Genomic DNA, 14,193 nt, shown 5'->3' with positions numbered 1-14,193 from the left:
ACATTTTTGTCACACTCATCTCCTTTTGCTGAAGTTTAAACTGTTCTCCATCTGGAACAGTTACCTGCATTGCAGAGGGTTGGACTAGATGACCCCTGGGTTCCCTTTCTAACTGGGCTTCTATTACCAATTTTTTTTATAATTGCATGCTATATGGCTGTCACCACCCTGGGACCTTCTTGTGAAGGGCAGGTAAGAAATCTTAAAAGGGAAGAGGTGTGTGCAAAGAGACATTTTTCTGGGACTTAGGCTCCTGGGGCTCAGTTTGTCAACATCTAACTAAGGAGGGGGGAAGGCATGCAGCAGGAGGAAGAAGCTGGAGACCACCTCCCCAAAGGTGGACAAAGACAGCAAACGGGGCCTTGAGGGAGACGGACTCACAGCTGGGGAGACACATACAAGAAACGGAGGGGTGGAGAAGGCAGAAAACTGGCAAACCCTGAAGGCCAGCAGCCCCATCCCCTTTGCTCCCATCCCCAATTTCATGAGAGAAACTGGGAGGCCTGAAAGATGAAGCGTGGCCAGGGACAGGACTATTTGCAGGTGTGCACAATTGCAGAGCAGCTACAGTCTTGCATCCTACGGAAACTCCATGCACCCCAACTGCCATGATGTACGGGCTCGCCAGGATGTGCCCCAACTGCCATGATGTACAGGCCTCGCCCAGCTGCAGCCAACCCACCGGGAAACCCATCCTGTCGAGCGCAATCCGGCCTTGGGCAGCTGGGCCCATGACATCCCCTACGGTGGGCAAAAGCCAAACTCAGAATGTCAGAATGACAAAACCTCTGGAACAACCGAGGCACCTTCAAATATGTAGTGTGATTTGTTGGCTGAGATCATTTACTTTCAGAAGCAGGCACACCTTGAAAGAGGAGGCTTCCCTGTATCACATACGCAGCCCAAGAATATAACAAACTACTGGCGGCACATGAATCAATGTGACTCAACCTTTCTCACACACAGATGCAAACGAATCTCACTGCAGCCAACTAAAGACAACCAACCACGCCCTGCCCCCCAACCTCTCTCACTACTACCAAGGAAAAATATAATAAAACAGATAGAAAGAGAACCTGCCCAAGTGACACGGGCATAAAACCCCACAGACACACTTGGGTATTATTGTCCCAACCCCCTCCCCCCCCTTCTTCCCCAGCCTTATTCTGTATACAACAATAACCTTCTACACATAATGTTTTTACATCAAATATAAAAAAGACTGCAACTTGAAAAAAGAGAATGCACGTTGTTTTGTAAACCAAGGAAATCTTTAATATATATGTTTTTAAAGGCACGCCTATGTTGATGCAGCAGAACCAGCAGATAAGTTTTGAGTGATAATAATACGTTTTATTTTAATTATCCCATATTTATCCACGTTTTATAACTTTTTACAATGGGGGTGGTGATGTAATGGAAAGTTGAGGGACCTGCACAGTTCCTTGGGGTTGTTTTCAGTTCATGTGAAGGGTCTTAGAGGCTCCTCTGAAAATTCGATTGATTGATTGATTGCCCCTCATCCAAAAATTTCAGGGCATAAAAATACAAAAAAAAAAAAACAGAATAAAAACAAGGGGGGAAATCAATAACCACCCCCCTCTCCCACAAAAACATTCCAGGCCTCAGTTCACAAGGAACATTTTTCCTTGGTATCTATAGGTAGTATAATGAAGGCACCAGGTGAGCCTCACTTGGGAGAATAAAGCCCCTTTTATTTTATTTTATTTTTTTTAATTCCTCATTCTTGGTGCCTGGTGGTGGACCCAGAAACATGGCACCATTTCCTTCAGCCCTTTTCTTGGAAATGCAGGCAGGGCACTGCTAAAAAGCGGGAGAGAGGGCAATGTCTTCCACTCCGAATCTCTCTGTGTATGTGTGTTGGGGGGCAGGCAGGGGGCAGAGAGAGTTAAAGGCTTAAGTCCTGGTTATAGAAGAAACCTTTTTGCCTGCTGCCTAAAAAAATATGATGGTAGTCCCAGTGCAACTATACAACTGCGAAGCCTTTTCTATCTCTGGTAATTGACTACTAGAGGATAATTTGTCTGTGAAAACAAAAAAAAAATTTCCTTCCAGTAGCACCTTAAAGACCAACTAAGTTAGTTTTTGGTATGAGCTTTTGTGTGCATGCACACTTCTTCAGATACACTGGTGGTTTCTTTCTGTGATCTAAGCCATTGTCTCTCAACCTTGGACCTCCATCATCCCTGACCACTGGTCCTACTAGCTAAGGATGATGGGCATTGTAGTCCAAAAACAGCTGGAGGCCCAAGGCTGAGAAGCACTGATCTAAACAATTCATATATTCGATAAAATTTGCCATGTATTCAGTGTTCAGATCCTCCCCTTTCTTCCAGGATCTGGGCAATCTGCATCCGTGCAGGTGTTAACAGAAATGCTGGAAGCTCATTATAGGGCTAACCTTGAGTGATCAAGAGTCTTAATTCCTAGCAGCAGCACTGCAGGAGACAATTTAACCACCATGTTACATACTAAGTTATTTTTTGTAAATACATTGCTCCAGAAGGTTTTAATGTTATCACAGTGCCACCACACATGGATATAAGTACAGTGGTGCCTCGCAAGACGAAATTAATCCGTTCCGTGAGGCTCTTCGTATAGCGGTTTTTTCGTCTTGCGAAGCAAGCCCATTGACAGCTTAGCGGATTAGCGCTACAGCTGTCAAGCGGCTTCCAGCGATCAGCTGTTAAGCGGCTTATCAGCGGAACAGCTGATAAGCGGCTTAGCGGCTTAAAAAAGGAAGAAAAAAGCGAAAAAAACCCGCGGGGGGATGCAAGATTTTTTTCGTCTTGCGAAGCAACCCCATAGGGGAATTCGTTTTACGAAGCGCCTCCAAAACGGAAAACCCTTTCGTCTAGCGGGTTTTTCGTCTTGCGAGGCGTTCGTCTTGCGGGGCACCACTGTACCTTTAACAGCACATTTCCCTCAACAATTGGGGCCAACTTCTTTAGCTATCTAGGATAGCCTTACTGGTGCATAATGCCACCTGTGCAATAACTTTAACACAGACTCCTGGATTATGACAGAAACTGATTTCACTGTCAGACCACAAGGCGGCCTATTTTTCATTAGTTATATGAATTTCTAGGTCCATTGCTCAGGGCATTATTGCACTTAAAAGATTGCCATATTCAGGGGCTATTAGGGCTCTATACATTGAAGACACTATCTCCTTAAACAATTGAAAAGTTAACAAAAATGTCTTCTAAAATTGTCAGATTCTTGCATGCCTGGGCAGAGATATCTGGTTTTAAAAGGAATCCTAATAGCTGATTAAGGTGATATCACAATCATTTGAGATTTGGTAGATTGACAAGGAAAAGTTCCCTCCATGTGGGAATACCATTTACATTAAGAAGAGAAGAAGAATTTGGATTTGATATCCCGCCTTTCACTCCCTTTTTTAAGGAGTCTCAAAGCGGCTAACATTCTCCTTTCCCTTCCTCCCCCACAACAAACCCTCTGTGAGGTGAGTGGGGCTGAGAGACTTCAGAGAAGTGTGACTGGCCCAAGGTCACCCAGCAGCTGCAGGTGGAGGAGCGGAGACGCGAACCCGGGTCCCCAAATTACGAGACTACCGCTCTTAACCACTACACCACACTGGCTCTCCATTAAGATATTTCAGCTGTTCTGTTCCCAACTGCTCCAATCCAGCCATGCCCCTGGCCTCCTGAAAAGACAGGTGGAATCGGTGGGGTGGGGTGTGAGAGGAGAGACTAGCTTTAAAAACTTCTGATTTCCATAAGGTCACTGTATCACATAGGAAGGGGTTTGTGTTTCAGCAAGCACAGTTAGTAAGAAAAGACCTGCTCTATAGATTGGTTCTGAAAGTTCTGTTTTCACACATGGTTTCCCCTTCAGCTGGTGGATTAGCGCCATCAAGTTTTTAAATTGAAAAAGCATTCTACTAGGTTCAGAGATGTGGGATTCAGAATCTGCCCCCACAAACACTCCCATATACAGTTCCAGCTCCCAGCCGTGCCCTCTTCCCCTCATGTATAAACTTGTCTGTTGTGTGTTGCCATATTTTGAATTGCTGAGGCATAATTACAATTGGCAACACTGGGAGAGAAATAAAAAGCTCAGTTGGTTCTCTTCTTTGGTAACATCCCTGAATCATTTTCCTCCTCTGTTCCACCAATCTGTGTGGGAATAATAAACACCACACTGACCTATGCAAGATTGCTGTAAGGATTTCTGAGATAATGCACGTGAAAACTCAATACAGTAAATGTATGCCTTTTTTCTGTCATGATGGAGAACAGACATTTTGATTTCATTAAAAAAAATGTTTCTGGTTGCTTGGTGTTAATTTTTATTTTTTTCCTTTCTGTGGTTGCTCTGTTTAGTTGCTTCACATCAGCTAGTCTTTAGGATTCAAGACATAAACCTATACATGCTTACTCAGAAGTGTCTTACTATGTTCAGTTGGGCTTACTCACAGGTGAGTGTGCATAGGTTTGAAGACTTAGCTGCCATCCCAGGTTATCTGTAAAATTCATATCCAGACTGGATATTGAATGCATCTTCTCTCTGGCAACATGAACACATGTTGATGTGTGCACACTGCAAGTCCCCATGCAATACAGAGGTGGCCTTTTTGCATACTAAGGGAGGAAAGCTTGTTTCAAACTGTATATTGTAAGGCAATAATGTTTCTCCCAACCATATCTATTTTAAACTTTATTTCATTCCATTTATCTGTTGGAGATAAATGGGTTGTACCTAATCCCTTTCCTCACACGTTTTTCCCTCACAACAAACCTGTAAGGTAGGTTTGGCTGAGAGGTTGTAATTGGCTCAAGGTGACCATGTAAGCATTATGGGGAAGCCAATATCTGGGTGTGTTACTATGTAGGGGGCAACACAGCGCTCACACAACGATCCTTGGTATCAGAACTGGAATGCTAAAAACAGGTAACCTCTTGAGAGTTCCAGAGGGCGCAAAACACCACAACTTGATTTTTGTGTGCTTCATTGCATGAGGGCTACAAAGTGGTGTGTATTGGAGTTGTATTTAGAAGTCAGACTTTGCACTTTTCCCAGATAAAGCATAATTTTGCCCACACCATCACCTCCATCTCACTAAACTGGTGGCAAAGTGGGGTGCCAATCTGTGGCTCATCTCAGGTACCAAAATGTCTTGTTCTAGCCCTGACAGCTGGTGCACGCACTGTGCAAAGAGGTGAGTTTTATTTGGGCAGTAAATAACAGCAGAATGCGGTCAGGTCATTCTCAACACTTACTCAACATTAGAGGGACTGTGAGCAGATGTTTCAGCAAGTCATGCACATGGTCAGGGTTCTATTGGGAGAGCACTTCACATCCCCAAACAACAAGTTTTAGAGGCTTTTCTCGAAATGCCCGCCTTTGGCGTCTCCTGTCTCCATGGCTCAGGTGATTCTCAAGGCATTATGAATACTACAGGCATTGTACACATTCAAAATGAAAAGCATATGCTTGCTTTTTGTATACTAGAACCTCTGTAGGGCAGCTTGAATATTCAGTGTATCTGATGTTGCATTTTGAATCTGACAAGGACCAAGGTAACTGAACAACTTCCAGATATGTAAAGTTATTACTTGGCTAGTTATATTGCATGCCCATCCATCCAGGGTCTATTTTTATTCTTATCTAACTTTATGAAGTTGTATCACAGTTGATTGTTAACCATTCAGGCATGTTGTAGTAGTGAAAGTAATAGTGTCGTTGGCATATAGTAAACAAAGGGATTTCTGCTACCAGCTAATCTCAAACATATGGTTTGGGGAGAAACATATGGTGTTCTTCAGATAAAGAACACATCCTTGTCTGACCCTTGCCTTTATTAGAATGGAGTTGGTAAGATTTACCTTGGGATTACATGTAATATCTGTTTTTGGGTTTTTTGTTTTTGTTTTTTAAAAAGCTGTCCCTAGAGTTAATCTCTTTTGAATCAAAAACAGACTTAAGATATACAGTTGAGAGAATATAGTTTTCCTGTTTGATGTTAGAAAATACAGGCTGAAAAATATTTCAGCCCTCTGCTTCCTGGCACAGAAACATGAATCTTACCATATTGGCCCAAATATGAGCCACACCCCAATAAAAGCTGCACCTTTAAAATTCGGGGGGGGGGAGAGAGAATACCCAAATATAAGCCGCTCCCTTAAAATTCTATGGGCACTCACACCCATTCTGTTTTACCATATGTCTGTTTCAGCAGCGGTATCATAAAACCCATTTTTTGTAGGGTCACAAAACTTTTCATGGTCAAAATTTGGAAAAAAGTGAGGCTTATATTCAGACCAATACAGTAATAGTTTTTATATAGAATTCCCTGATAACCACTGCCATGTCATGGATCACACCCCTGTCCACCCAGTGCTTTTTGGAGCCCCGCCTTTCCTGTATCTATTTGTTCTATGCAATACTAGGAGCCATGGAGCTGAGATTCTTGCGCAATGGGGTTGGACCTTTGAGTTGAGGGTAGTGAAGGTTTTTGGAAACACCATCGGAAAATCTAGAGGATGTTTATTTCTTATCGTTATGTTTAATGTGCATAAAAAGCTATGTTTGTGTGCCTCGTGTATGAAACTTAATAGCTTACATTTGCAGAGAACTGTAGCAAGCGCAAAAGGCGCATGCACAAAGCTGTGAAAAAAGGGTGGAGTCTTTTTTTCAATATTATGTAAACTGAAGCCTCATTCCTGGGAGTTCGGATCTCTCTCCGAGGCTGCCAGCATATTGAAGAAGCAAGTTGCTTATCTGACTCTCTCTCTGAGGCCAGAGAGAATAAGTCAGAACCCTAAATAAAACTGGGCTGCACTGCTGGTTGCTTAACAGCAGCGTATTGATTTGTATTTGCAACTTTTTTGGTGACAAGCTTCAAGATAGTTTGCAGGAAACCCTCGAACTCCTTCCTTGGTGTGGAGCTCAGTGATGTCTACTCGGCACAAGCTCCAGAGCAGGGGATCCCACAAAATCCAGAGGGGAAGCCGCGGACCCGTGACTTGGGCAGGGCAGCCCGAAGGCTTGCAAAGTAAGACCACTGTATTCAAGTGCAGCCGCCTTTTTGAGCCAGCCAGCCCCGACTTGGGAGAGCGTGCGCCCGCCCAGCAGAGCGGGGCTGGCTCGCCCTTAATAAGCCTGCACACGACCGGGCTGCACCTCCTTCTCCCCGCCGAGAGGCCGGCAGCTCCCCCCGCCCCGCCCCGTCTCTCCGCCGGGAAGCGGCCCTGGCAGTCCTCCTTCCGAGGGACAGGCGCGTCCAGGCTCCGAGCAGGCCGAGGCAGGCAGGGCTAGTCTCGGCGGCGGGCGGGCGGGGCGCTGCCGCCGCTGTCCTGGGCACAGGAAGCGGAAAGCGCCGCTGCAGCCGCCGAGTCGGAGCCTGGAGCTGAGCCGGAGCAGAAGGCGGCGAGCGGGCGGGCGGGCGGGGAGGCTGGCGCGTTGCGCGCTCCGTCCACCGGGAGCTGCAGGATGGCGCGGCGGCGGGCGAGAGGTCAGTCGCCTCCTTCCTTCTCCTCCTCCTCCTTCGCCCCGGCAGGCGCGATCCTCCTCGCAGAGCCCGGAGACGCGGGGCTTCTTCGCCCTCTGCGCGCCCGGAGACCCTCGTCGCTCTGCCGGGCGAGAAGGGAGCGCGGCCGCCCAGCCCGACTCTGCTTTCGGGCACCGGGAGGGCAAGTGCCGCTCTGTGCGCCAGCCGCTCCCTTTCGCCGGAGGAGCAGGCCTGACTGCCGCTTCCCCGGAGCCCGGGGCTGGGGGGGGAACCCTGTTCCAAACCGGGAACCGCAGCTTCTGAATTTGTGTTGCTTGAGCTCCGGGCTAGAACAAGTTGTCGTCCGCTTTGCAGAGTAACCCACTGGGCTACTTTGTCTGCTAGCTTGGACCATCCTTGCCACTGCATCTGGGCATGGCTTGCTTTTACCTCATGCTACAGACTGGTGCCAACTCTGGGGGTGCAGGCAGCATTAGCTGAGGCACCCTGTTTAATGAGTGGAGATGTACCCGGATCTGCAGGGAGAAGGGCAGCGATGAGTGCCTTCTGGTTGGGGCGCTGTTGCTTGAAGTTGCCTTGGGCACCTCGTGGCAATGGACCCCCAGCCCAGGGGCCTTTTGCAAGGCCAGCAGGAAGCACGTAGGGCTGAGCGTCGCTGCTGCCTTCAAGCTGCAGTGTGCAACACCCACCCACCCTTGTCCACCCTTCCTGGGACAGTTGGGACCCTCTCCTGGAAAGTGAGAGCACCCATCTGCTGTTTCTGCTTTCAAGCTGGAAGGGTGGCAGGGGTGGGCAGGCAACAGTTTGGTCGGCATGGCCATGCAGCTGCCAAACGACTTTGGAAGCTGGGAAGGACAGGGAGCGTGACTAACTGAATGCTGCTGGCATGGGAGGTCTGCAGGTTGACCCTTGGCGCCACCTTAGCCAGGTTGCTGGCAACCCCTTCCTACCCTTGGAGCGTTGGACGGGAAGATTCCTCCCCACTTTCAGCAGGGACAACTGTGTAGTTGCCGAGATGATCTCCACCCAGCTCTGCCACCGCAAGTTGCCATAGTGAGCCTGGCGAGAGGAATTGTTGAAGGCTGGTTCCTCCCACATTCCTTCCTTTACAGGCACAGTTACTGCAAAGTGAATGGTGTTTTAGGGAGTCATTAACCAAAATAGGCTAATTCCAGGCAAAAGCCTTGAGCAACACCCTATCCTGGAGGTTGCTTGGAAACTTGGACAGACGTCTAGTGCTGGTTATGATTTGGGATTGCAAGATTTCTTGCAGTACTTTCTAAAGCCCTTGTTTGATTGTATGAGTGAGTTCCATGTAGGAAATGCAAAAATATCAGCATGAAAAGACAATGTAAGAAATCAATCCACTGCACAAATACTTAGCTACACTGTGGGTTCTGGGTTATACACCAGTGTGTCTCAGAATCTGCTTAGATATTATGCATAGAATTAGGTTGCATGCAACCCGTGATTCAACAGGTCTTTCCTACAGTAGAGAAAATATTCCCTTGATGAATGGAAAGTGTGTTGCCCCGTAAAACTCTGGTGTTAAGTAAAAACAAGCTGTTTGATGCAAGTTCGAAAATACTGCATCTATAAGGTAGCCCTGTGTGCCAATTAAATAGTCTCAGTTGAGACTGTTTAGCTGGAAAAGACTGTAAAGCCTTAAGGAAGAAATCAGTTATGATCAATTTTATGAAGGGAATATCCTTCCAAAACCTCTGAGCTTGTGCTGTTGGGTGCCTTTAGTAATGTATTGTTGTGAGTTACGTCTGCCTAAGAAGAATATTATTACACTTTAGATTCATTTATTTACATAACTTATTTAGACAGTACCCTTAGTTAAAAGTAATGTCATGGTGGTTCACAAAATATGCACAGCAGTAAAATATACAGCTATAGCATCCAGGGCTTGGGAAGGAAGGTGGAAAAACTTGCAAATGCCTAGGTGAGTTGATGTTTTGCCTCTTGCTGTAAATCTGCTGAAATGGCTGGTGCCTGATGGAACTCGGAAGGGAGATCATTCCTCAAGGTGGGTGCCATCACAGCTGCTGTCTGGACCACTTAGGTAATAAACTAAATTGGGCATCATCAAGATGAAGCTTGTCTCGTTTTACCAGCTGACTACAGAAATGGTGGTAGAAGAGATACCTAGTTCCATTTCATTCAAAAGCTTATAACAGAAACAGCTCCAGAGAGGTTGATATGTTAGTCTGTTAAAGCAATCAGGGGGAAAATGTCTTGTGTGACCAACTGAAAATTTATTGTGCCATAAGCTTTCATGGAGAAGAGCGATTCAGCTCTAGTGCTCAGTGTTGAATTCTTGAGGGTGCAAAGCAATTCTGCTTTTCAGCAGAGGGCAGCAGCTGCAGGATAGTCTAGCATTACACACACAAGTTGCAGATGGATGTTAATAATTGGTGGCAAAACACACTCGGGTTTGGTTAGGGTGCTTTTGCGTATAGAATAGAGGCTGGAACACTTTTTTTTCAGAAGTTCTTTATGAAAGCACTAATATTAACAATGTTAGAATCTTAAGCAACATTAATGCATCTGGTCCATGAAACCTTATAGTAACAGTGCAGTCCTTTACTCAGAAATCGAATCATAGAATTGTAGATTTGGAAGGTAGGCAAAGGCTCATCCAGTCTAACCCTCTGCAATGCAGCAATCAAGATACTAGACACATTAGTTCACGTACTGCTTCGTTGCTGAGTGAATTGCAGGTGACCACCCAGTGTGGGACTAAGCTGCACTTGAACCCATGGCCTTCAGAGAGGCTGGCAAGCTCTTTAACCACCAGACCACTTTGCCTCTCATAGGTTTCACTATATTCATTGACACCAAATGTCACAAGATTATTTGTTGTTCTAATAAATATTTGTAATGCTTCCCAACCAATTTAACTCCTAAACTTTATATTTTTAGATTTTTAGTTAAGCTTCCAGCTTCTCTCTCCAATGCAGACCAAGGTGATTTCAGCGCTTTCTGTCATTGCCTACACTGAATCATATATTGGCTTAATAAACTAAGATATGAATGAGCCTTTTGCTTCTTACATATACCTCCTTTGCCCCTCCCTCTGTGATCTGAGCTGTCAAGTCAGGAAGCGTCTAAAGAACTATAGTTCCCCATTTAATCTGAACCGGGGGACTGCGGTTACCAGCCATGAAACAAGGCAAGATATAGAACCAAACTTAAACCATGGTTTACAGTGCAATTATCTATGATAAGCAGCTTAGCTCAGTTGGTTAGAGCATGGTGCAGACATGTTCACTCAAAAGTAAGTCTCACTAAGTTGAGTAGAGCTTACTCCCAGAATAGTGAGTCTCAGATAATAGCCTGGCTTGTTCCACATCATGCTTCAGACAAAATGGTAATTATGGCTAATTATAGACTTCTTGTTTTGATTGTTCATGACACAAAGGGAGGACCAAAAGAGCTATTTGCATGGGCAGAAGTCTTGTTGGTTCGTATCTCAGCTTACTGAGCAGAGATGATTATCCAAACCATTGTGGTCTGGTTCACGCAGAATGCTGCTTCAGAGATGGTTTAGGTTGACATCCATAGACCACAGTGAACCTTATATTAGTTTGACATTTTACTTTCAGTTCTACCAGGTGATCAATAAGAAAGGCTTTGCTGCATTGCCTTAGCAGGTCCTGAGTGATACAGCAGGGTTGTGTTTTTATTAGTGTCTCCAGAGTCCTGGCTACAGTGTTCTGATAACAGACCCTTCTCTTGGTTGTGACCCTCACTCTAAATGTATCCTGACTGTCTCAGTGATTTTTTTTTAAAAAAAAGTTTATCCACCTTGTATGCAATTTCTTTGCCCGCTACATGGTCATTTCATTTTTTGGCCTTCTTTTATGTATGGGCCATTGTAAAACATCCTTCCTTCAGTCGTCTCTCCCCCCCCCGCCCTTCAGTCATCTTTTGAACACATTAAACAAAACCAAAAGCTTTTGAAAATTGCAATGATTACTTCCTAAATTCAGATGCTGCCCTTCCAGTGTGCAAGGTAAAAATCACCAATCCAAGATTAAGAAAATGCACAAGAGAAACCTCAAATTGAACAACAGCATGTTGCATGGTATAGTGCTATACTGATCAGAGTACAGCAGATCTAGGTGTGACTTCATCCTCTTTATTCATATGTTCAGATAGTTAAGGGCCAAATTGCATGGAAACTTCAGCAGAAGTAACAATCGTCCTCTCATCATGAGAAAAAATTCTGAGAAATTCTACCCGGACGGCATTTTCCAGCCCGTTTCCCGGCTCTGTCTGGGAAAATCCAAACATATGGCAGCCCTATTTTCAACACACAACTATTAACGGCACCCCGGGTTCAGAGTGTTTGAATATTAACCCCCCAAAGCAGGAAAGGCACCACTGCAGGAGAACCTAGTATTTGTTTGTGTTTAATAGTCCATCTCATTATTAATATTTACTTTCCTAGGTTTATGCTGAAGATGCTTCCCTAGAACTAAAGACTGAAATTACTGTTCTCTCAAAATTTTGGGCGGATTATCGGAAATCGGAGTCAAGCACCAAAACGCTTTCTTCGGACTTAGTGGCCTTTGTCTTCTGTTCCCCGGCTTCTCTTCCACCATGGATACTGAGTCAACCTATTCTGGATATTCCCACTATTCAGGTCACTCCAAAAAGGCCCAGAGACAAGGGTAGGAATACTTTTATCGCAGATCTGGTCTAGAATCTGCCTTCTTCCTTCAGTTGTGTAATGAAACTTTTGTACTGCTTGACACTTGTTTGTCTTGGTGGATGCTCCAGCACAAATCCACAAAAAGAGAGAACGGTCTATGGGAGAGCGCTGAATGCTTTCTTTGCTTATTGTGTCTCTGGTTCCACACAGGACTGGAATGGGGATAGCTGTGGCCCTTCAGATGTTCTTGGGAGCCCCGCACCCATCAGTACCAGCCAGCATGGCCAATGGTCCGGGTAATGAGAATTATAGTCCAGCAAAATCTGAAGGGCCACAGGTTCCCCACCCGTGATATAGTTGCCTTTTCATTATAATGCTTTTGACCCACATAGTCAGGATACCTCATTCCCCTTGCCATCTTCCACCATAGTGCCACTTTCTGCAATACCTACGGCCCCAGCTACACAATTCCCAGAGTTCCCTGGGAAGAGGGATGGCCTCTTAGTGGAATCAGGTATCCCCTTAAGGTTGTGGCCCTGCATTTGCTGTAGCAGCAGAACCACTGCAGACATTGTCCCCTGCTCCCAACTCAGTCTCCTCAGACAAATACCATGGTGAGCGGGATTCAAAGGCACCAAGAGATCAAGGCGAACCAACCGAGGCGTATTGCCCCTCTCCGTTTCCCAACATAGGTCATTATGCAAGTGGCCAAGGCTGTCTCATTGCCAAAAGTCGGCCTGAATCTCACTTGTAACAGAGCTAGAAAAGTTTCCTCCTCCAAGGGTGCCTGGAGTTGTCTTATAAATATTCCCCTTTTTAAATTATATTTTATTCCATTTCACCATTTTAAACAATTTTGTATTTTCCCTTATTTTTGTCGACTTCCTACCCCATTTTCCAAGGAGTTGTTGTTTCTACCCTTCTGCTTCATCTTGTATTCTATAATCAGATCATAACCACAATATTATAATCTAATTACTTCTGCTGCTCATAGCTCAAATCCTGCTCACGAGTTCACCATGCTGTAATCTTTGTTTAAATAGTCCAAAAAGGCATCCGTTCTTCCATAAGGCCTATAAATCTTCCTGTTTGCTGCAGAAGTTTGAAGTGGCCCAGTAGTTCCCAGTTAGGGGTCCGAGGACCCTGGGGGTCTGTGGAATGCACCCAGGGGGGTCTGCGGCCCATCCCTTGCCTCCCCCCAACTGATTTTTTTTGTCATTTTTTGCTTGGTAATATCAAATTTTTATGTTTGTTTTAGCACTGTTTATGTCTGTTTTGGCACTGTTTGATTTTTCAATATATTGGTCAAAATCGGTTTTGAAATCGCACTGCGATAACAATTTTGACCTGGCAATACGCAGCAATATATCACTTCTCACACAAGGGAGAGCAGGCCAGCTGATTTCAAGGCACTGCCGATGTCACACAATGTTCTCAGCACGCTGCTGATCTGAGCTGCCTTCCCTCACGCTGACGGAGAACAGGGCAGCTGATCGCCTTCACTTCAAGGCACCGTGGCACTTCCTTCCCCTGGCACTGAGGCGGAGCAGCTTTCCTTCGTCAGCCCCTAATGAGGAAACAGATTAGGGATGAGTGACATCTGGTTTTCAACATCGTGCTATATCAGCAGCTAAACATTGTGATATTCTGCTACATCGCTGGACATATATACAGTGGATGCTCGTGTTGCCAATGTGATCCAGGCGGGATGCACGTTCGCAACCCGCAGTGTCCGCAACCTCAGCGGCGCGTCTGCGCATGCGCGGGTTGCAATTTGGCGCTTCTGCACATGCACAAAGTGTGATTTAGTGCTTTTGCGCATGTGCAACCACCAAAACCCAGAAGTAACCCATTCCGGTACTTCCGGTACTGCCAAGGTAACTACCATAGAGTTATCAAAATTTTCAAAAAGTTTGGGGGGGGGGAGTGTCCGTGGCTTGGCTTTTGAAAAATCGGGGGTCCTCAGTAATTAGCTAATTGGGAACCACAGAGGTAGCATAATTCCCTGCCCCAGATTTTCTATGAAACGTAT

General features: G+C 45.6%; 1 protein-coding gene across 2 annotated transcripts in view; it reads left to right on the top strand.

Annotated features, from left to right (window-relative positions):
• Window positions 1–7,436: 7,436 nt before the first annotated feature.
• VANGL1 (VANGL planar cell polarity protein 1) overlaps window positions 7,437–14,193 on the top strand; it is a 47,115-nt gene continuing 40,358 nt past the window's right edge. For both annotated transcript variants that reach the window (XM_081894374.1, XM_081894373.1), the window contains exons 1-2: window positions 7,437–7,501; window positions 11,958–12,180. In XM_081894374.1, coding sequence (XP_081750500.1) covers window positions 12,110–12,180 — 71 coding nt within the window. In that variant the 5' untranslated portion in view covers window positions 7,437–7,501; window positions 11,958–12,109. The remainder of the gene's footprint in view (window positions 7,502–11,957; window positions 12,181–14,193) is intronic.

This window comes from Podarcis melisellensis (genome assembly GCF_964234715.1).
Source record: "Podarcis melisellensis genome assembly, chromosome: 17".
Lineage (NCBI taxonomy): Eukaryota > Metazoa > Chordata > Lepidosauria > Squamata > Lacertidae > Podarcis > Podarcis melisellensis.
Note: the sequence above shows the minus strand (reverse complement) of the source record. Positions and strands in the feature narration are given on the sequence as shown.